At 34.3% G+C, this 24,063-nt stretch overlaps 1 protein-coding gene and 1 pseudogene across 1 annotated transcript; one reads left to right on the top strand and one right to left on the bottom strand.

Moving 5' to 3' along the window:
- Positions 1-6,226: 6,226 nt before the first annotated feature.
- Positions 6,227-7,291, bottom strand: LOC123896067 (annotated as a pseudogene).
- Positions 7,292-20,267: 12,976 nt separating this feature from the next.
- Positions 20,268-23,437, top strand: LOC123898017 (squamosa promoter-binding-like protein 17). Its single transcript, XM_045948860.1, has 3 exons — positions 20,268-20,756; positions 22,446-22,585; positions 22,679-23,437. The coding sequence occupies exons 1-3, from the start codon at positions 20,413-20,415 to the stop codon at positions 23,200-23,202; spliced, it is 1,008 nt and encodes a 335-aa protein (XP_045804816.1). The 5' UTR covers positions 20,268-20,412; the 3' UTR covers positions 23,203-23,437.
- Positions 23,438-24,063: the final 626 nt, after the last annotated feature.

Here is a 24,063-nt window from a genome sequence, read left to right as displayed (position 1 = left end):
AACAGAACATAAATCAAAATCCCGTAATAATCACTTAATCATTATCAATAATAAGAAACAGTCCCAAAAAATCAAAATAAAAAATCTAAACAAGAGAGAAAGATAGCATGAACATAATAGAACATAACAAACAATCGAAAATCAAAATAAAAAAATCCCAAAAACAAGAACAGAACAAACGAAAATTAAAACAGAACAAGAGAGTTGCGGCGATGAAGATGAGGAAAACAAGAACAGAACAAGAACAGAACAAAACGAATAACTCTAATTTTCCAAAAGACAAGTAGAAGTAGAATAAAGGAACACAGGAGAAAGAAAAATAAAATTAAATAAATTATGCTTCATGATGATTATCTTCGTGACATTAAGTATAATCCAATTCCAAAACGGCTGAACATACCTTATGGAGGACGACGGCTGAACGACGTTAGGGTTCGTTTTCGCGATGGAGAAGGACGGCGAAGGAGAACACGGCTGAACGACGGCGAAGGAGAACACGGCTGAACGACGGCGAAGGGTTCGTTAGGGTTTGTTTTCTCTGGAATGAAGGAGAAGGAGAAGGCGCTGAAGAAGAAACTTAAAAAAATAAAAAAAATGGTTCGCGGTTTTTTTTTTCTATTTATCAACTAAACCGCTGGTAAACCAAATTAAACCGCCGGTTCATTAAAAACTTACCAGCGGTTCCTCAAAACCGTTGCTATTTTAATTTTGTTTTAAAATTACCGGCAGTTCTACAAAACTGTTGCTATCCATTTGTTGCAATTTCCACTTTTTTTTGTAGTGAGAAGGGTGTGGTAAATGTTCCATGGTCCCGTTGCTTAGGGGGGAGTTTGCTTTCTATACTCAGTTTTTCAGCTAGAGTTTCCTGATAGTATTCCTCTAATTCCTCCATAAACTCGTCATATGCTTCCTCCAGGGTCATCCCTATCTGTTTGAACCACTTCTGAAGCTGTCTTAGCTCCTTTTCATCCTTCTTTCATTTGTCTTCAGTCATTTCAGCTCTTTCTCCGACAGCCTTACATACCTCCTTTGTGGGATTATCAACTGTGTTTCCAGCGTAGTTTTCCGAGAAGTTCGTGATTAGCTTAGTCAACTGCCCTATCTAAGTCTCCAGATTTTTTATTGAGGCTCCTTGATTGACTGCAGTAGATTGCATGTTCTCGAAATTTGTCTGGCTTATCTTGACAAATTGGTTGAATGTCTCTTCCAAAGGTGGTGGTTTTCGTGGTTGTTGGGCCTGTTGTGTTCCTTGAGCATAGCTTTGGTTCCACCTAGGATTCTGATCTCTCCAGCTTGAGTATGAACTTGGTCGTCCCATGAATTTGGTGTGCTCTTCGTCAGAGATTCCTTCAGGAACGCAGTAACCATTAGGGTGATTCTCGTGACAGAAGTCACAGATTTCATGGACTTTCTTCACCTCGGCAGCTAGAGTGGCCTTTTCCAACTTTCTTTTTTGTAAGTCTATCTCATTTGGATAGGCAGTTTCTTTGTCTAGTTCAGCATTTCAACAGGTTTAGAAGTTCGTTCGTTGCTCATGTTATATTCGTTCTGGCACATCTGTTCAATGAGCTCTTTTACTTCTTCTGCAGTTTTTGCGTTAATCGAGCCTCCAGCTGAGGCGTCAAGGTGCATCCTGTGTTGTATGCGCATTCCTCCAGTGAAGATTTGCATCAACTCCATTAGATCAAGACTATGGTTAGGACACTTCCTTTTAAGTAGGTTGAAGCGCTCATAGGATTCTCCTAGAGTTTCAATTTCATGCTGCTTGAAGTTCATGATGTCTGCCTTTCTTTTCTGGAATTGGTTGTGGGTGAAAAAACATTCCTGAAACTTGTCTTCCAACTCCTTCCACGTCTGGATGATTCCACTGGGTAAGCACTGTAGTCATTCTTTTGCTGTACATGTCAAGGAAAAGCGAAAAGTTGTAGCTTCTTCTGATCTTCAGTGATCATTTCAGGCACTTTTTGTATCTGGCAGGTCTCGGAGAACTGGGTGAGATGGTCCCATGGGTCTCTGTTAGCTCTCACATCAAACTGGTTCTCTCTTAACACTGCTAGGATTTTACCCTTGATGTCAAAGTTGACCGGGTCGGCTGATTGGAAACCAAGAGATATTTGCTCCTTATCGGATCTCTTGCAGTAGTCTCCCATCGTGCGCCTAGGTTCGGCGACCATAGCTTCTCTCTTCTTCTTAGCTCTTAGATTCTTCCATAAAGTCCTTTTTGGTTCCGGGTAGTACTCTATGGTGACTCCTGAATCTGTTTCATGCATGCACTAAGGTACCTTTAGCAGCACAGTTTAAAGTATTATTTTTGGGTGTTCTTATGTGCAATAACTTAACCACAGGGATTTCCAGGTAAGAGAGGTGGATCACTAGGATCGCATAAGTACCAAATCTTGCCTAGCAGAATCGTATGATAGTTTAATTTTTGCAAGAACTGATTTTAATTTTATTTTATTTTTTTGAAAAATTTACAATTCCTAAACTACGCTAATGTCTCTGTAAACAGAATCCCCGACAACGGCGCCAAAAACTTGATGGTGGCTCTGCAAGTGCATAGAATCACAACCAAGTAATAAAGTGATAAGTTATTGTTCTCCACAGAGATTGTGCCAAAATTACTAGTTTTTCTTAGGAATGGTTTTGCATTCACTTTGTTGTTTAGAGATACTTGTGCGGGTAAAAGTAAATTGCAGGAAAGTAAATGACTGAAAAATAAATAAAGGTGCGTGTGTGTCCACGCGGGGTGGTTAAGTGTTTTCGAATCCCTCCCTTACTCCTGGTTGGTGGTTAATTCCCTTGTTCTCCTCTATCAGGATTAGTCTTCTAAAATAGGTTCGGAAGCACTCATTCCTTATTTCTATTACAAACTGGTCAGAGCCTAGTTAGGGTTGCCTTTACTCTGCTTAAATATCCTCGCCCCAGTTGGTTCCACTTACTCGTTTAAACTTTGGTATCATTACCCTTAAGGCTCAATGTGTCGCAAGCTGTCGTGTGTTCCTCAAGCTAGTCCTAACTCTGACTTCAGGCTGAATTTATCGCTCTAGACTAAGCTTTTAATCCTATACTAAGACCTTAGATACTGAATTTAATGGTCTCATATTGGACCTTAACACACTGTCCTTCGTTTGGGATAATTAGCTTCGTTTCTTATCCGATATCCACTAATTTCCTTATATTTTATTCTAATGTGATCAGTATTAAAATAAATAAAAAAACCAGACAATAAAAGAGTTTCAATAGGAAAAACAGAATTTACCCAAATTATACAAAACCAAGCATTCGTAAGGGAGTTCATCGACTCCACCTAACCTATGAGAAATAAATTACAAAGACAATAAAGAAAAAAACCTTATTGGTCGTCGAGTTCATTGACCCTCCTTGCCTCCTCCTTAGAGTTCTCCTAACTCTAGAGTGAATATTCAATGTCTCTGGATATTTTTGGAATGAATAATAATGAAGGAGGAATGCTCTATTTATAGTTTTTCAGTTGGATTTGGGCTTTTTCTACGCGTCCATCGCACCCATCGTGGCCACGATGGCGTGTAATTTTGCCTCATCGTGGCAACGATGGATCATATCGTGGTACGACGGAAGATCTTCTCCAGATTATCTGTTTTCTTCAAGGGTCTTTCATCGTGACAAGTCATCGTGGTACGATGATAAAGATTTGTTGCAGATTTTCTTCAATTTAAACTGTCTTCTCATAACGCCACGCTGGATCTCATCGTAGGTACGATGGATTGCGCTGTTTATTACGATTTTGCCCTTTTTTGCTGCTTTTTCCACTTTTCTTGCTTCTGGGCCAAGTAACTTCACTTTTCCAGACATTTGCTTGCTTTTGGCTTCAATTGCTATTAGAACTACCCTAAATTGCTACTAAAAACATCATATAACTAACAGTCATCAGGTAGTCATATGATACTCGTTCACGGGGTGTCACATCTCACATGTCCCTATGAAATGGGAGGGGGTTTGGCAAACTGGAAGCTAGAGCTCTTTGCAAATTCCCTTTGTAGGGATAATTATTTCGCACCACTTTTATTTTGGTTACTTTTGGGGTAAGGTCTAGTCCGATGTACATATTTTTTCTTCTATTTTTATTTATATTATTATGAGCTATAAGTATAGGATGAGAGTGTTTAGATGTTCCAACTCAGTTGGGAGGTCTACTCAATCTTTAAAACTTAGATGTTGTTAACTTATTAAAAAACACCTAATAGTGATAAATATCCCATGTAATACAAAAAATTCTAATTCTAATTATTTATCCAATTAATTAATTTTAACCGTTGTTTAGATAATTGTTTTTGTAAAACAATGCAAAAATATATTTTTGTTTATAGGGAAAAAATTATTGTAAAAGTTACAAGAACAAATTCCAAACCGTAAGTGTAAGATAACAACAACAAAGGAGGGTCTAAAATGAAATGCAAATGGTATAACCCTTTTAAAAGGAACTATAGTAAATAGTAGTAATTGAATAAGGTGTTATTATGTGTCCAATGGAGGTAAAATGAAAAAGAGTACACAAACACGAAGTACATTAAAGAAAGACAAAATACACAAATAAGAAGGTAAAGTAGTCATAACATTAGATTAATTAGGAAAAATAGATTTTTGTAATTATATACTAACCAATTCATTGCTTAATCCGGCTTGAAGTAGCTCAAACTTGGAAGTTCTATTTTCATCCCAGTCTTGAAGTTTTTTCTTTTGCTTTTAACCTTGCTTTCTTATTCATTTTCTAAGGAAAAAAATCAAAGAAAAAAAATAGTAATCAAGTTGTATTATAAAAAAGACTGTAATGGAAAGGCACAAAGAAAGATAAATTACACAAGAAGACAAAGTACTATTATAAAAAAATATATATCTGTCAAAAAAAATATAAAAAAAAATATATATGACAAACCACTTTTCTTCACCAATAATGATTTCTAGCACAAAGGACATCAGTTTAAATAAAAAAAAATTGATGTTTTAAAGAAACTAAATTATATAATATCAATTCAACATGAAGTATATTATAATTGCAAAAGACTTTAACGTGGAGTATATTACAAAACACATCTTTGACAAATGAATTGGAAAACTCTTTTGACTTGTTTATATGATTTTGCAAGAGATATACTATACAACAAACGACGCTAAATCTAATTACAATGAATATAAAATTGACATACAAATCTAATTGATCAATCAAATAAAAATAATATTTTTTAATTAAAAAAAACCCTAATATATAAGAAATCACAATAGATCCAAGAAATATATCAGAGATTGCATCAAATAAAAACCCCAGAATGAAAAAACTTTAGAGTTTGTGATTCACTAACATGGTCGACATAGAGACTGCATGCAACATAAGCCATTGAGCAAGCTTGCAAATGAAATTGTGATACTATGAGGATTGGTCCAAGAAATTTAGGGTTGATGTACAATCTAAAGAGGTGTTGAAATGGGTGCACGAGAGGGAAGAGGTGCAAAGGGGAGAAGTGATTGAATGGTTGTGTTTTCATTGTCGTCGTACTTGTTTGGTTCTTCACGGTTTGTGATGATGAATTTATATGTGTTTGATTTGAGATTTTGTGGTTAGGGTTTGTGATTTTCCAACTATCGAGTGGCGGACCTATGTTAGGGCCTAGGTTTCCCATGGCCCACTCCAAAAAAAAAATCATTCTTATTAATAATACACACTATATAACATAAAGGTATATATTATATATCATGAAAATATCAAATTATTTATACATATTATTTGCTAAATTAAAATTTCTTTCATTATTAATTGGAACGATACGGAGAAAATTAGCATGGCTCTTGCTCACAAATCGAGAAATTTTTTTTTATGTGAGATTTGTTTGACATTGTAAAATATTCTTTATTAAATGAATTGTATATTATTTGTTCTATGATTTTGGTTTATACAACAAAAAATTTATCCAAGAATTGAATTATATATTATTTTTATATTTATTTGACTGAAATTAATTTTCTCTTTCTCCAAAATAAAATAAATGAGATCAACCATCATTTATTACTCCTTAACATGTGCACTATATGGACATCTTAACATGTGCACTATATGCACATATTAACATTGGCCATAAAAAAAAATCTAGCACATAATATCGTTTTAGATTATTTCATAAACATCACACCACTACATTTTATTTGATTATTACATAAAAGACAGAACAATGAAGAAATGTGATGTATCAACTAGTTAATTAGCTGCTGTGAAACCAAAGGAGGCATATAAGAAAAAGCACCATCATCCCAACTCTCATGGATAACTTTGGCCTTTGAATTCTCACCAGCAGCCCCCACAGCCACATGCAAAGGAAAGAAGTGATCAGGCCCTGGATGAGCCACTTTTGCATATGGAGCCTTCTCTTTGGTCCGCGCAGTTACATACTACAACGCTTTTTAGAAAAACCGCCATTAAAAGTGTACATATGATAGCGTTTTAAAAACATTATTATAGGCATCCAGACTTATAATAGCGGTATCAGTAATAGCGTTTTAAAGCACTATTAAAAGCCAAAATAAGCACTATTAAAGACCCTTTTTGTTGTAGTGATATATGCATTAGTCGGAGATCGAACACACTTGCATTAGAATGTGCACGCTGCAGTGCTATAGCTGCAATTTGACAACACTTTGTACTAATTCGTGTATCACAGCTAAATAGCAGTTTGTTCAAATTCCAATATACTAACGTTATAGTCATTCTTAATGTGACATGAAATAATAAAGGCAACACCAACACAATACATACCTTCCTTCGACGAGAGATTGTTTTAACCAGGAATCAAATGCCAGTGCCCAAGAAGGAGGAGGGCTTTCGCGAGTTCCACTTTCCTTCATCTTTAAGAGTGGTATTTCCTGATCCGATTATTAGAACACCTTCATCTTTAAGAGAAGCTAATGCCTTTCCCAAGTTATAATGGTAAGTGCCATCTTTATTTGATGAAACAGAAAGTTGACACACTGGAATATCAGCCTCTGGATACATCAACATGAGAGGCACCCATGTTCGATGATCAAGTCCGCGTTTATTATCTTCGTCCACTCGACTCAACCCGGATGCTTCGACTAGCTCCTTCACCCTCTTTGCTAACTTTGGAGCACCTGGTGCTGGATACTTGAGCTGCCAATATGGGAATAAGTTCAATGAGACATGTACAAAATAAAAAGGCGAGTTCTTTATTACACATCTTATTTGAATATGTATCGATATACCCTTGAAATGAATAATTCTAATAGATTCACTAGTCTTAATATTCATTTGACCAAACTCTTTTGTGATTCTTTCATTCTTTTTCTTTATTGGCACCCACTTTTCTAAAATATTCTTAAATACTCACGTGACAAAGAAATTTTACATTTAGCCACACTTACAAAAATGTTATATCATTTAATAATTTTAATAATTTGAAAAGTAAATATTATTTAATTTTTTTTTCAAATGCTTGTTTCTCTTTTTATTAGTGTGACCAAATATAAATTTTTTTATCATGTGATCATGTAAGAATATTTCCACTATTTTTGTCTAATTCTAATTTTCAAAGACATGATCTATTCCATTCGGAAATTTTCATTATCCTATAAATCTCGTTATTGTTTCTTTCATACAACAAGAAGTTATTATATTATGAGAAATGTCATGTTGACACAGTTTATGAACACAAACCGGACAAATATACCATCCAAACACTTTTTTCAATTTTTAAATAATATAATCTACTTTATTGGTTTCCGTGCACACTCTAATACCCATACGTTGTCAAAAAATTGTCTGGAGATTTTGTGTTTAAATATCATGCCTCTTATATTATTATATGTTGAATATTGCCTTGAAATAATGTAAAAATCAGAAAATCATGTTTTGGTAGTCTCTGCCTGCTCACGCCCAGGCGTGGGAGTTGGCGCCCAGGCGTGAAAAACTGGGCTGAACTCAGGTTGCTCACGCCCAGGCGTGGGAGGCTGCGCCCAGGCGTAGTGTCTGCGGGCCTATATATATGTTATGCGTTTTCTGACTTTTTTAAGGGGATTTTAGGGTTTCAAAGGCTAACAAAAAGGCTAGGGTTGAGAGATTTCATCTTGGGAAGACTCTAGGGTTAGGGAAACATTCTATCACCTTGGGAAACACTTTCATATTGAATTTCTTGGTCACGGGAAGAAATTCGGGCTTAGGGTAGATTTAGGAAAAACTCTAAATCTTGTAACTCTTGTGGTGAATTTCATTGTAATCAAGGAACAAGTTTGATAGTGGATCGGAGAGCTGCTCTCTCCCCCAGAGTAGGTCACATTGACTGAACTGGGTAAACAATTCTCTTGTGTTCTTTTCTTTTATCGCTTTATCTTTTGATTTGTGATTTTTATTGCCGATCTCATTATTTGATTGCTTAATCGTTATTTGCTCCACACATCAATTATTTTATTGGTGTGATTCAATCCGAATTCACAACAATTGGCGCCCACCGTGGGGCAAAGGATCAAACGATTTAAGTATCATGGGTTCTAAGTGGGACATTGAGAAGTTCACCGGGAGTAACGACTTTGGGTTGTGGAAGGTGAAGGTGAGGGCAATATTAACACAACAGAAGTGTTCAGAAGCATTGTTAGGAATTGCGAACATGCCTAATACTTTCTCAGCAGCAGAGAAGAACGAGATGAATGATAAGGCATTGAGTGCCATTATCTTGTGCCTCGCGGATAATGTGTTGAGAGAAGTAGCAAAGGAGAGGACTGCTGCAGGGATGTGGTCGAAGCTTGATGCATTGTATATGACCAAGTCCTTGGCACATAAGCAGTGTCTGAAAGAACGGTTGTTCTTCTATCGTATGTCGGAGAACAAGTCCGTGGTTGAGCAGCTTTCGGAGTTCAATAAGATTATTGACGATTTGGCGAACATTGATGTGAACTTAGAGGACGAGGACAAAGCTTTCCACCTATTGTGTGCTTTACCTAAGTCATTTGAAAACCTCAAGGATGCATTGCTCTATGGAAAAGAAGGTACTATCACCTTGGATGAAGTCCAATCGGCTTTGAGAACCAAGGAGATGACTAAGATGAGAGACTTGAGGATTGATGACAGCGGAGAAGGGCTGAATGTGGCGAGAGGAAGAAGCGAGAACAAAAGTAAGGGGAAGGGAAAGAAGCATAGGTCCAAGTCTAGGTCAAAGGGTGATGGTGGTGGCAAGTTAAAGTGTTATCATTGTCATGAACCAGGTCACTTCAAGAAGGACTGCCCTGAGAGAAGGGGTGGTGGTAGTTCGTCAACTCAAATTGTCGTTAGTGAAGAGGAAGGTTATGAGAGTGCAGGAGCATTGACAGTTACAAGTTGGGAACCTGAGAAGAGCTGGGTCATGGACTCGGGGTGCTCATATCACATTTGTCCAAGAAAGGAGTACTTTGAAACTTTGGAGCTTAAAGAAGGTGGAGTCGTCCGTCTAGGTAACAATAAAGCGTGCAAGGTTCAAGGTATGGGTACTATTCGTCTTAAAATGTATGACGATCGTGATTTCCTTTTGAAGAATGTGAGGTATATTCCTGAACTTAAAAGAAATTTAATTTCCATAAGCATGTTTGATAATCTAGGGTATTGTACTAGGATTGAACGTGGGGTAATGAGAATTTCTAATGGTGCATTAGTAATTGCTAAGGGGTCTAAAATGAATGGTCTTTACATTTTAGAAGGTTCAACTGTTATTTCTAATGCATTAGTAACTAGTGTTGAAAATGCAGACATAACTAAACTATGGCATTTGAGGTTAGGTCATGTTAGTGAAAGGGGTTTAGTTGAACTAGCTAAACAAGGTTTACTAGGGAAAGAAAAATTGAACAAACTAGACTTTTGTGATAATTGTACTCTAGGAAAACAACATAAGGTTAAGTTTGGGGTGGGAGTGCATAAGTCTACTAGGCCATTCGAGTATGTTCACTCGGATCTTTGGGGTCCAGCATCTGTGTCTACTCATGGGGGAGGTTCATATTTTCTTTCAATAATTGATGATTACTCTAGGAGGGTATGGGTTTACATAATAAAGAATAAAAGTGACACTTTTGAAAAATTCAAAGAATGGCATACCTTAATAGAAAATCAAACAGGAAGTAAACTAAAACTTTTAAGGACTGACAATGGCCTGGAGTTTGTTTCAGAGCAGTTTAATGAGTTTTGCAGGAAACTAGGTATAAAGAGGCATAAGACCGTTGCATACACACCGCAGCAGAATGGACTAGCTGAAAGGATGAACAGGACCTTGCTGGAGCGCGTGAGATGTATGCTGTTGGGAGCTGGATTACCCAAGAGTTTCTGGGGAGAGGCAGTTAACACTGCTGCATATTTGATCAACAGATGTCCATCAACAGGAATTGATCTAAAGACACCTATGGAGGTTTGGAGTGGCAAGCCGGCAGACTACTCTAACTTGAAAATCTTTGGAGCTTTAGCATTTGCACATGTCAAGCAAGATAAGCTTGATGCTAGAGCTGTGAAGTGTGTTTTCATTGGTTACCCTGAAGGTGTGAAAGGTTACAAGCTGTGGAAGATGGAGCCTGGAGGATCAAAGTTTATCATAAGCAGGGATGTCACTTTTGATGAGACCCGAATGGGGATGAAGTGCAAAGACCTTGAGAAAAGACCAGAAACGGGGGTGGAGAGAATTCAGTTTGAGGTGGAGCCTTCCACAGATGAGAGGGAAAAGGAGGATGAGACTCAAGTACCTGATGAAAGTGGAAGTGATGAAACAACTGTTCCTGACTATCAGCTAGCAAGAGATAGGGAGAGGAGAGTTATTCGTCCACCTAATAGACTCGGTTATGCTGACCTTATTTGTTATGCTTTGAATGCAGCTGAAGAAGTGCAAGACTCGGAACCAAAGAACTTCAGGGAAGCATCAGAAAGCATAGATAGTCAAGACTGGTTGAAGGCAATGAATGAGGAAATGCTTTCATTGGAGAAGAACCAGACTTGGAAGCTTGTGCCATTACCTAAAAATAAAAGGGTAGTTGGTAGCAAGTGGGTGTTCAAAAGAAAAGAAGGTATACCAGGGGTCGAAGCACCAAGGTATAAGGCAAGACTTGTAGCAAAGGGTTTTACTCAGGTTGAGGGGATTGATTACAACGAAATCTTCTCACCTGTGGTGAAACATTGTTCTATAAGGGTACTTATGGCGATTGTTAACATGTATGATCTTGAGTTAGAACAAATGGATGTGAAGACCGCATTCTTACATGGAGAGTTAGAAGAAACTATCTACATGCAACAACCTGAAGGTTTTGTGAAAGACAATTCAAAAGTGTGTTTGTTAAAGAAATCTTTGTATGGGTTGAAGCAGAGTCCAAGGCAGTGGTATCGTCGGTTTGATGATTTCTTATTGAAGGCTGGATTTGTGAGAAGCAACTATGATAGTTGTGTGTACATGATGAAGAGGAATGAGAAAGTCATTCTCTACCTTCTTCTTTATGTAGATGATATTCTTATGGCAAGTTCTGACAAGCAAGAGATTCAACAGCTCAAGGAGAAACTAAATGGTGAATTTGAGATGAAGGATCTTGGCAATGCGAAGAGGATACTTGGTATGGATATCTTGAGAGACCGGAGTAAAGGTGAGTTGTTCTTATCTCAGCATGATTATTTGAAGAAAGTGGTGGAGCGGTTTAGAATGACAGATTCTAAGGTAGTGAACACGCCACTTGGTCACCATTCAAAGTTGTCGATAAAACAGTGTCCTCAATCCGAGGATGAGAGAAAGAAGATGGAGAGTACTCCCTATGCAAGTGGGGTTGGAAGCATCATGTATGGCATGGTTTGTAGTAGGCCTGATTTATCATATGCAATTAGCGTGGTAAGTCGGTTTATGGCAAATCCGGGCCAAGTTCATTGGCAAGCTTTGAAGTGGGTTTTGAGGTATTTGAATGGTTCTTTGAAGGGTGGTCTGAAGTACACAAGAACTGATCCAGGAAGAGATGCTTTGGAGGGATATGTGGATGCGGACTATGCAGGTAACATAGACACTAGAAAATCCTTATCGGGTTTTGTGTTTACATTGTTCGGTACAGCGGTAACGTGGAAGGCCAATCAACAATCTGTTGTAGCTTTGTCAACAACTCAAGCAGAATACATAGCCCTTGTTGAAGGGGTCAAGGAAGCCATATGGTTGAAGGGTATGATTGGAGAAATGGGGATTAGTCAAGGATGTGTGAAGATACATTGTGACAATCAGAGTGCCATTCATTTGGCAAATCACCAGGTGTATCATGAAAGGACAAAGCACATTGACATTCGGTTGCATTTTGTAAGAGACATGATTGAGACAAAAGAGATCATGGTGGAGAAAATTGCATCGGAGGAGAATCCAGCTGACATGTTCACCAAATCGTTACCTAGAGCTAAGTTCAAGCATTGCTTGGACTTGATTAACTTCGTTGAAGAGTAGACGGAGGTTGGAGAGAGCAGCACGATGGTTGATGAGAAGTCGGCATCACCATTGATTTAAAGGCAAGGTGGAGAATTGTTGAATATTGCCTTGAAATAATGTAAAAATCAGAAAATCATGTTTTGGTAGTCTCTGCCTGCTCACGCCCAGGCGTGGGAGTTGGCGCCCAGGCGTGAAAAACTGGGCTGAACTCAGGTTGCTCACGCCCAGGCGTGGGAGGCTGCGCCCAGGCGTAGTGTCTGCGGGCCTATATATATGTTATGCGTTTTCTGACTTTTTTAAGGGGATTTTAGGGTTTCAAAGGCTAACAAAAAGGCTAGGGTTGAGAGATTTCATCTTGGGAAGACTCTAGGGTTAGGGAAACATTCTATCACCTTGGGAAACACTTTCATATTGAATTTCTTGGTCACGGGAAGAAATTCGGGCTTAGGGTAGATTTAGGAAAAACTCTAAATCTTGTAACTCTTGTGGTGAATTTCATTGTAATCAAGGAACAAGTTTGATAGTGGATCGGAGAGCTGCTCTCTCCCCCAGAGTAGGTCACATTGACTGAACTGGGTAAACAATTCTCTTGTGTTCTTTTCTTTTATCGCTTTATCTTTTGATTTGTGATTTTTATTGCCGATCTCATTATTTGATTGCTTAATCGTTATTTGCTCCACACATCAATTATTTTATTGGTGTGATTCAATCCGAATTCACAACATTATACATTGGGAGAAGTCACCAACAAAGTCAAGAAGTCATATTATTATAAATCTCGTTATTGTGATTATCCATGTTAACCGTTTCTTTCAATATGTTGTGCGTAGAAATGACAATTAGACTCATATTCAATGGTACTTGTAAAACAAACCTATAATGGTAGGGTAAAAACCCTCGTTATTGGTACCGACATAAATATATAGGTAGTTATCCACAAAAATGAACGGATATAATATAAGTGCAGGTATTAGTACCTTAGTACGGACTTGGATTCATTGTCGTGATAATTTCACGTAGTTTCTCACTATTTTTAATTTTAACAACGAAAACTATAGTCACAAGACTAAAACTATAGTACTTAATTTCACGTAATTTGTGTGATTTGGGTTCATTCTTCACGAGCAAATCTTAGTCACAAAACTAAAACTATAGTACTTAACTAATATTCGCACGGGTCCGTTGACGGAATAATTAATACTAAACTTGGTAGTAATATTTTTTTTTACGAAATCCACTTGGGGTTGGTCGAGTGGTGTTGGCTTGGGTCCTTGGAGTATGCTCCTCTCAAGGTCTCAGGTTCGATTCCCACTGGTGCCAATTTCGGTAGGCTGTCCATACAGAGCAAAAAAACTCTGGCTTTAAATAGGGCCCCCGCAAGTGGGCGGTGGGATTGGTCCCCTTGGATTAGTCGGTCCTAAGGCCGGATACCAAGTTTTCAAAAAAAAAAAATTTTTTTTTACGAAGAATATTGTTTATAATTCTATTTTTATGTATATTTATCTTATTTTTTCTATAAATTTTTGTTTGACTAAACTTTTTATAAGCTTTTTATTGTTTTTTTTTGTTCCTATTCTTTCTATTTTATTTTTTTATAATTTTTTGTTTGTAAAATTATAATGAAGAATACACAATTTAAAATGTGGTTAATTCTACTAAGGATAAATTAATAAATTTACTAGTAATCGATTTTAATACATTAGAAGTAGATTAAACACCCATGATAACAATAACAACATATGCCGGTGTGAGGTGAGATGCATAGATACTAGAATACTCACACATATATACACTCAATTTTAAAGGTATTATTTGGATTTTACCATATCCACCATGAATATTTTTTGTGATTATGTTGGATATGTGTCCAAGTACCATTTCCTACATGAAAGTAGGGAGGAATTGCCCGATTAAGTAATACGCAGAGACACAAATGTTTCCCTTGGGTCTGTTTGGTAAAAATAAGCTATAAGCTAGCTGATAGCTGATAAGCTAGCTGATAGCTGAAAAGCTAGCTTATAGCTGATAGCTGAAAAGCTAGCTTATTGAAATTAAAGTGTTTGGTAAAATTAACTTTTAAAGTGGTTATTAAATATAAAATTACATAATTGATAGTGGGTAGTTTATTTTTTAGAGTGGGTAGTTATTAAATTAAAGGGTAAAAATGGAATAAAGTGTAAAAAGCTATAAGCTATAAGCTCAAATGCTACTTGAAATAGCATCTGAAAAAAAGCTATAAGCTAGTACAAAAATTAGAGAAGGTTGAATGAAGGTGAAATCAGAGAACGGATCTGAAGCTTGGAAGTGAAATCAGAGAGTGAATTTGAAGGTGAAATTAGAGAACGAAGATGAGTTGAAACGAACGAAAGTGAAAACGAACCTGAATCTGAACGAACGAAGATGAGTGCAGCGGATTTGAAGGATTTTTGAGTGAGAAAGAGGAAGGGAAATCGTTTTAGGGTTTTGAGTGAGAAAGATTTCGCGTACGAGAGAATGAGAAGGAAAGGGTATACATTCTAAGTTAAGGGATTTAACTACTGTTGAAGACCAAATCAGTAGTGAAATCCAATTAAAACAAATTTCAACATAATTACAACATTGCCACCGTGTCTACTTTTCACTACGGATTTAAGAAAACCAGTAGTGAAATCTCTTGTCTATGAACTTTTCACTACTGGTATTCAAATATCAGTAGTGGAATCATTTGGTCAAATGGTTTTAACTACTGGTATTCACATACCAGTAGTGGAATCTCTTAGCCAAAAATCATTTTTCTACTAGTGAAGCTAGTACAAAAAGCTTGTTACCAAACACCTCTAATTTTTTGAAACAAGCTTATAAGCTCATATAATAAGCTATAAGCTAGCTTATTTGTGTTACCAAACAGTGTCGACTCTAAAATAGAATTGATGCTTACTTCTTTGTCTTGTTTGATATATCACTTTCATTTTTCCTCAAAAAGACATACACACACACACTATACAATCCTTTTCCAATTTTAATTCTATTTCTAATCTTAGTTAAAAACAGTGCATGTGAGATCAGATCTCAAGGGAGGTGAGGTGTATGTATTTATCTCTATTTTTTTAATTTTTTTTGTCAAGTATTTTTCTCAAAATATTAATTGAACGTTTTTACAAATGGGTTATTATGAACTTTAAAAAATATTAAAATTTCCCCCAGGACATATATCATTGTTTAAAAATATAAGTTAATGATCATATTTATTTATTGTTACATTTTTTTTTATACATCAGAAAATAAAAGAAGCAAAAACAGAAAGCAAACTAGGCTCGCGGGCAAGTAACACCTGAAACATCAACTATCAAAACATTACTAAGCTGAGGGGGACAACTATGCCAAATCTTTAGGGAGACATATGAGGTAGCACCCTTCTTGGCAAGCCAATTTGCACACTCGTTGCCTTCTCTAAGAGTATGATGGAAAGCAATAGTTCAATCCATGTTTTGGAATTGTCTAATTTTCTTGATGAGAGGAGCATAAGGATGAAGAGGAGAGATATCATGTTCCACCAAACCAATTGCAATTGTAGAATCTGATTCAATAATCACATTGTTGAAACCTCGGTCCATTGCTAAGCAAAGACCGTTGTAAATGGCATGAAGCTCGGCTTGTAAGCTAGTAGCAAAGACCGTTGTAAATGGCATGAAGCTCGGCTTATTTATTGTTACATTGAGATAGTATCTAATTGATACCTGTTTGAAAAAACAATGAAACATAAAGATATAATTCATATTGAACGCATGTCAACCATCATAAAAACGAATATAATTCATGTTGAACGCATGTCAACCATCATAAAAACGGATATAAATTTTTACTTCTAAAATGTATTGTCAATCGTCGTTAATTAGAATCCTCTCGGTGCCATTTATGTGTTGGGCCTCACAAATCAATTTGTAACCTTATATTTATTATTTAAAAAACTTTTTGAATAATTAATGAATGAGGTTTGCTAACTTAGACCCACCTAAAAATATGAAGATCTAAGTTAGTAAGGTGCACATTTTCGCTTTAGACCAAAATACCATTTTTTTACTATTTCAAGCCAATGGTAGTTTAGTAAAACCTGATTTGATGTTTTAACATGAAGGTCTAAGTTAGCAAGATGTACCTTTTCAAAGTTGAGTAACATGTTTTCTTAAGTTGTCATTTTTTGATTTCCTATGTTGTTTATTTAGATTGCATATATTTTTAATTAAGTGGGTGTAAATTAGCAAATGAGTGCACCAACATTTAATAAAATTTACCTAACTAACCCTCAGTTTTCTAGTGTAAAATAACTAAATGTCAAGGTTTTTTTTGTCCAAACTGAAAATGTGCACCTTGCTAATTTAGACCTTTAGGGCCCGTTTGGTGCACAGGATAAGAGACATGATATGATAACTGTATCATATCCTATTTCAGTCCAGTGTTTGGTGACACGGTAGGATATGATAAGTTAATCATGTAGCTTATCCTATCATGTCTCTCTAGTTAAAAATTTTATCCTGAATTTGAGCTGGGTTACCAGCAGGATATGATTTTTTTTTGGGTAAATGATCATTTACCCCCCTGCAAAATAAGCAAATTTTCGTTTACCCCCCTGCACAGATTTTTTTTCTGTTTACCCCCTTGCAAAAAATAGATTCCCTCATTTCGCCCCCTGGGTGTACAACAGGACAAGTGACTATGCAAACCTGTTGACGTGGCTTGTACATGTGGAAAAAATCATTTATATTTATTTTTTAAATTCCACGTCAGATAATATTTTTTTAAAAAAATAAAAAATAATTTTTTTCCTACAAAATAAAAAAAAAATTCTGTTTATTTTCCCCAAAATTTTTTAAAAAAATTCCTGCAAAAAAAAATTAATTTTTTTTCATATAAATGATTTTAAAAAAATTTCCAATAAAAAAAAATTCCTCCCAAAATAAAAAATAAAAAAAAGAATTTTCTTATTTTGCTCCCAAAATAAAGATTTACTCCGAAATAAAGTTTATTTCCGAAATACAAATTTTAAAGATTTATTTTTAAACTTTTTGAATTAAAAAAAACATAATCTTTATTTTTTAAAAATAAAACTTTATTTTTTGTTATTCTCTTTGAATTAAAAAAAATAGAAAAAGATTTTCAAAAAAAATATAAAATAGAAAAACAAGTTTTATTGGTGTTTTCCTCTTCTCTCAAAACCATTTGCCCTAAAACTAGAAAAATATAAAGAAGCAGAAGACAATAATGAAGTAGAAGATGATTTCGGCGATTGAAGAAGACGACGACAAATACAATCATGACGGTGGAAGCAAACGATTACGGCGAAGATTTTGTTTTTTTTAATTCAAAAAGATTTGAAAATAAATCTTTATTTTTGGAGTAAAATAAGAAAATTCGTTTTTTATTTTATTTTAGGAAAAAAATACTCAATAATTTTGTACGAAAAAAAAAAGTTATTTCTAGGAAATGTTTTTTAAAATTTTTTAAAAAAAAAAACAAAATTCGTTTTTTAAATTTTGTAGGAAAAAAAAATATTTTATTTTTATTTTTTGAAAAAAATAATATCTGACGTGGAATTTAAAAATAAATATAAATGATTTTTTTCCATGTGTACAAGCCACGTCAGCAAATTTGCACATTCACTTGTCCTGCTGTACACCCAGGGGGCGAAATGAGAGAATCTATTTTTTGCAGGGGGGTAAACAGAAAAAAAATTTGTGCAGGGGGGTAAACGAAAATTTCCTTATTTTGCAGGGGGGTAAATGATCATTTGCCCTTTTTTTTTTACTGATTTATTCTATAAAATATATTTTAAAATAAAAAAAAATGAAAATTAATAAAATATAAATAATAAAATAATTTGATAGTAAATTAATAATAAAATTATTAATTTTTAAATATACATGTGATTTTCTCACAAGGGTAATTTTGCAATTTACATAATCTAACAAAATCAAAATTATACTAAAATTACAATATTTTAAAGTAAACTAATTATTAAAAAATCGTAAAATATGGATATTAATTTAAATTTTATAATAAATTAAATATAATTATTTTGCAATGGTATTTTTATTATTTACGTATGAGATATATCATATATTTATTTAGCTTATGTAACATATATATATCATTGGGTTATTTATTTGATCATGATTCATATAAAAAATTAAACTTTATTATTTTCTCATGTTTTTTATTTAAAACTATATAAAGTTTTTTGAATACTTATTTATATTTTTTATTTAAAAATTCAAAGTATTACAAAATAATTTTTAAAAAATAAGAATTGATTTACAAGGATAATTTTGTCATTTAAATATTTTATATATCTTATCATATTATTATGAGCAAGTGTGTATTAAAAATATGATATAATAGTTATCATGTTTGTTATCCTGTGTGCACCAAACACAAGATAGGATAACTGAGGATAGCTGTTATCCTGCCGATATCCTATCATATCCTTATCCTGTTTTATATTCTATCATATCATTATCCTATCCTGCGCTCCAAACGGACCCTTATATTTTTAGGTGGGTCTAAGTTAGCAAACCACTTGATGAATCTATATATACATAAATACTCTATAGAATTAACAAACTGTTGATAAAATTAATCTTTGCTTCGTACCCGTTAACATAGCTCAGACGATAAACATTGAAATATAAAGATATCGGCTTTTAAAGTTATAATAGTTTTCATTTATTCATTTTAAAGATAAAATTTTTGCTAACAAAACATATATTAATTAATCTTTATTTCAAATGTTATAACTAAACTTGTGATATCACTCCTGAAGTGGACCAACCATAAACTACTGCTTAAAATTCTAACGTTGGCAATCTATTTTAATTTTTAATTGTAAAAATTCATGAACATCCTCGTCTTTTTAACTAAACCAGTGACTAGATTGATGTAGGTTATAAGTTACATATTTATTTTTCATTTTTTTTAACCAAACTGATGACGTCTTTTGTGATTTTTTCGGCAAATTTTGTGCTGGGGAGATTATTTAGTTAAAATTATTTCATTTATATCTTTTCAAAAAATTATGACATCTTAAATATTGATGTGAATTTTTTGTCAAAAAATAAATTTGTATACTCTTTTTAAGTATTAGTTAATAGTGAATTTTGTCTCAAATTCAAGTTTAACTGTTATGTTAAAAACTTCATTTTATTATTAAAAACTTCATTTGTTTGGTCTTCTTAAATCTTCATTTGTTGGTTCAGTGGTGATTGACGTTGAACTTAGTAGGGAGGATCGCGGTTCGATCCCCCACAACTGCGATCGGGAGAGAGCTGAAACCACTTGATGCCAGAACTGACCCCGAACCAGATTCAAATGTGGTCAAAAAACAAAAAAAAAATGGTTTGAAAAAATAATGGCAAGGAAAACATAAAAAAAATTACATAGATAAATATAAAATTTCGAACTAAAGACATTCTAAACCTATCAACCGAACCAAATCAAACCAATTGATTAATTTGGTTCGATTCTATTTTTTACAAATACTAAAAACCGAAACAAACCGGTCGATTTAGACACTTTTTAACCAAAACCTGATACAAACCAGTTCAATTGCATCCCAAAGAACACCTAAAAATCTGTTGAATATTAAAAGTTACTCAACTAATTTAAAATGAATTTCTAGAGAAGAAGTACACTGTACACACACACTTAACAAAATTGCTCTCCAAATCTCTCTCCATCACTCAATACTACAAAATAGAAAAAGTAACAAAAAAAAGTACAAACTCAATTATCTCTCTCTTTTGTCTACTTTCCAACCATCAACTAGTTTTTAGACAGACAAGTGTACGTATCTTACATTGTCACACTTCCTTCCTTTTATCATCACCATATGTGTACAATTCTCATTTCTGAATAATAAAATCAATGAATTTTATATTCTTTAGTTAGCTCCTATAGTAACTAGTACTAAAAAAAAATAGTATTATCATTCTTAAAACTTTTGGTTACACCAATGAGTTCTTGTTTTGTACCTTTTTCTTCTTCACCATCACCACCTAACTCATCAACCAATGAGACTCTCCTTGATGGCTTAAAGTTTGGTAAAAAAATCTACTTTGAAGATGCAACAAGTAGTGTTGTTGTAGCAACTCAAAGTAATTATAATAATACAAAATCATCAATGGTTATGAAAAAGGGTACTCATTTTCCACCTAAGTGTCAAGTTGAAGGTTGTAAAGTAGATCTGAGTGGTTCTAAGGCTTATTATTGTAGACATAAAGTTTGTTGCATGCATTCAAAATCTCCAACTGTTGTTGTCTCTGGTTTGGAGCAGAGATTTTGCCAACAGTGTAGCAGGTCAAATGTTCTTTAAACTTCTTATTCTTTTGACCATTCTACTTTTGTTTATTTATTATTAAATGCTTCAAATTATTCTTCTTTTTTTAGTGTTTTTTAACTTTCTATAATGGGTATGTTCTGGTTTACTTTTTTATGCCTCATTTTGCCTTGCTCATTTTGTGTTTTATTTTTTTTTTCCTATGTTTTATTCATTTTTTTTTTCCTATGTTTTTTTGTTTTTTGTTTTACTACTATTTTTTTTTAAAATTGTATACTACTCTGCTTTTGAATATAAGCAAAACATGATTTTCTAGGTTCATTGTCATTGAATAAAGTTTCTGGACCATTTTATCCGGATACATGTTTTATTCGATGAACCCAAAAAGTTTTTTTTTTGTTTGTTTATATTAGGAGCATTACATTTCAATTTGAAAATGGCATTATTTTTGCTTGTTTTTTCATTTGGGGCTTTTAGGCATGTTGTTAATTTTTTTCTATTGGATTTCATTTGGTATTCTTTGACATGGTTTTGTGATTTTAATTTTCTTATGTTATGGAGACTTGTTCATTCTATATATCTGGATTTGATGCATGAATCTGTTGCTACATGCTTTTATGTGATTGTTTTGTTTATCTTGTGATTATGCAAATGAATGATGGTACTCTTCAATCTTCATACAAAACTAGCAAACTTTAAAGCTATTATGATATATATATATATAACATTTCAATCACACTTTGTTCTTCATTTGTAAAGGAAAAATAAGTTTTTCACTCCATTGAAAAATCCTCCGTCCAAACTTACCATTAGATTATACGGAGTATGTACTTTGGGTGGGTTGGGTAGTTCAATTGGTTTGAACTAAGTGTTAAATAAGTTGGAGGTTCAGGGTTTGAACCCTGAACCCTAACAAAGAAAAAATATTAATCTAACAACTAATTACTGAATGCCCTCTTGTTTCACTTTCACATATGTTGTACTTCAAATTATGTGTATCAAACCAACAATGCCCTTTTGTTTTGAACAATGAATGTCATTGTTTAAAAAAAAAAATTAACCATAAATTGGATTAGTCTGATTTGATAATATTCAATAGTGGTTATGTTGTGACTATAAATTGGATTATCATCATGGTATTACAAAATCTCAAATCCCTTTCCCCAAATCAATTGTAGCTTCTGAGATGAATATATGTATAGGTAAATGTTAATGTGTTTCCGCTTTATATAAGGCTCAACGGATTCCTTTGCGCCTATTCTATTATATATATTTGAGTTCAAGGTGTCATGAAGCATAGGAGGTTTTCTAGCTGATGTTATTCCAACCCTGAATTTGAAACCTTTTGAGGTATAGGTAATGTTGGCGTGGCGATACCATATCCCTCGCCCGATGCATAAACATTACTAAACTATGTGAGTTACATCTTTGATTATATTTATGCATGTTAAATTTGGTCAGTGATGTTATCACTAGGGACCAAGTGTGCATTTAGATGAAGTTTTCAATAATCACTTATAGTAAAAAAAAGTTGAAATAATCTTACAATGGCGAAAGTTGACATACTTCAAATGATAAGAAGCAATTTTGTCAAATATTGTGTTGTATTGTGTTCTCTTTTGTAACCACTCTATTGCATAATTGAGCTAGCGCGCAATGGCATTTTTATTTCAGAAAAACTAACATCCTGTTTGATAGTGTTTGCTCAGGTTTCATCAGCTGACTGAATTCGATCAAGGAAAACGAAGTTGCCGCAGGCGACTAGCTGGCCATAATGAAAGGCGAAGAAAGCCCCAGCCAAAGTCCTTCTTAACCTCACGTTTTCCCAAACTCTCTCCATATACTCTTGGTTAGAAATTACTCTCTTAAAGTATCTCTGTTTTCAGCTAGTGATATTCTATATATGTAGAACAATAAAATGTTTTGGCGATTATTTCAACAGATAATAATGGCAAAGGTGATAACTTTCTGATGGATGCTTCATACCCAAAGTTTTCTCCGAGAACATCTGAGCCAATTCCCGGTAATCAAACAACACAAATTACCTGGCAGCAGAACAACTCAACGACACCATCCGATTTTTTCCTGCAAGGAACAAACTTTCATGGTCCTACTAGACATCCTCCTCCAATGGAAAACTACAATGAAGTCACAGATTCAAGCTGTGCTCTCTCTCTTCTGTCAAACCAAACATGGTATTCTCGAAACACAACAACGGCAAGTGTTGAGATGAACAACTTGTTGAATTTCAACGGTTCGATCATTACACAATCTCCTCAAGGTGCAGCCAATTATCAACTTGCAAATTCCTCTTGGTTTCTAAAAGGCGTTGATTCTCGTAACTGTATGTCGTCTGAGGATGTTCCTGATCTCGGTCTCGGTCAAAATTCACAGGCTATACAGGCTATTCATAGCGATCTTCGTGGTGTGCTTGATGTGTCACAAGGCAAGAGGCAATATAACTAGTCACTTTAAAACTACTTATGGTTGATTTTAATATCCTTCTTGGGTTGTAGAACTAATTGCATTCTTCTTTATGTTTGTTTGAACTTACGAGCAAGGTCTTGTTTCATTTTGTGGAACTTCTATGCATTATTGTTTTGGTTAATCTGCACTCGTAAACAATGTTGGTTGCCGTGTTTTAATTTGTAAAACTTTAAGACATGGATCATTTATTGAATGTGCTTTTGATAAAAAAAAATTGTGGGTTTATACTGTCTGTGAGAGTGTGAATTGGGGCATAAGGTATGGTTGTTTTGTTGGACTAATAGCTGAATTGGTCACTTTTAATGAAGCTAGTTTAACCTCACCTTCGAAATGTGTCGGATCTACATTTAATTAATTCATTTTCTTAAATTACTACCAGTATCAACTTGTTTTGTTAGTGTTGTGTTCCATGTCCGTTTGTATCGGTGGTTTATAAATGATGTTGGATTTACTATCTTAAAACATTTTTTCAAGGCATAGTATCTTAAACTTTCATGTTATGAAGTTTAGCGAGTGTTTGTGTTTGGATATCAATCTGGTGAAAGTTTCTAAAATCACGGTAAAATATCACGTTGAAGCTACAAATTGTAGCTTTTTGTACGGTTTTCGGGGTGAGAAGTCATCCAGTCGTGCAGGGCGGTGTATCCAAACATAACACTAATAGTACCATTAGTACTTCAATTTTCTCCTTTAAAATCTTGTCTGGTAAATATAGTTAGGTTGGTAGCTGTAGGGACATTGATTTATAGAAATTTGAGTTTAATCTCAGAATTCTCTATCTTTCAACACTTAATTGTAGTGAGTCTAACTCAAAAACTACTTGATAAAAAAATATATATA

This window comes from Trifolium pratense, linkage group LG7 (assembly GCF_020283565.1).
Source record: "Trifolium pratense cultivar HEN17-A07 linkage group LG7, ARS_RC_1.1, whole genome shotgun sequence".
Classification (NCBI taxonomy): domain Eukaryota; kingdom Viridiplantae; phylum Streptophyta; class Magnoliopsida; order Fabales; family Fabaceae; genus Trifolium; species Trifolium pratense.
Note: the sequence above shows the minus strand (reverse complement) of the source record. Positions and strands in the feature narration are given on the sequence as shown.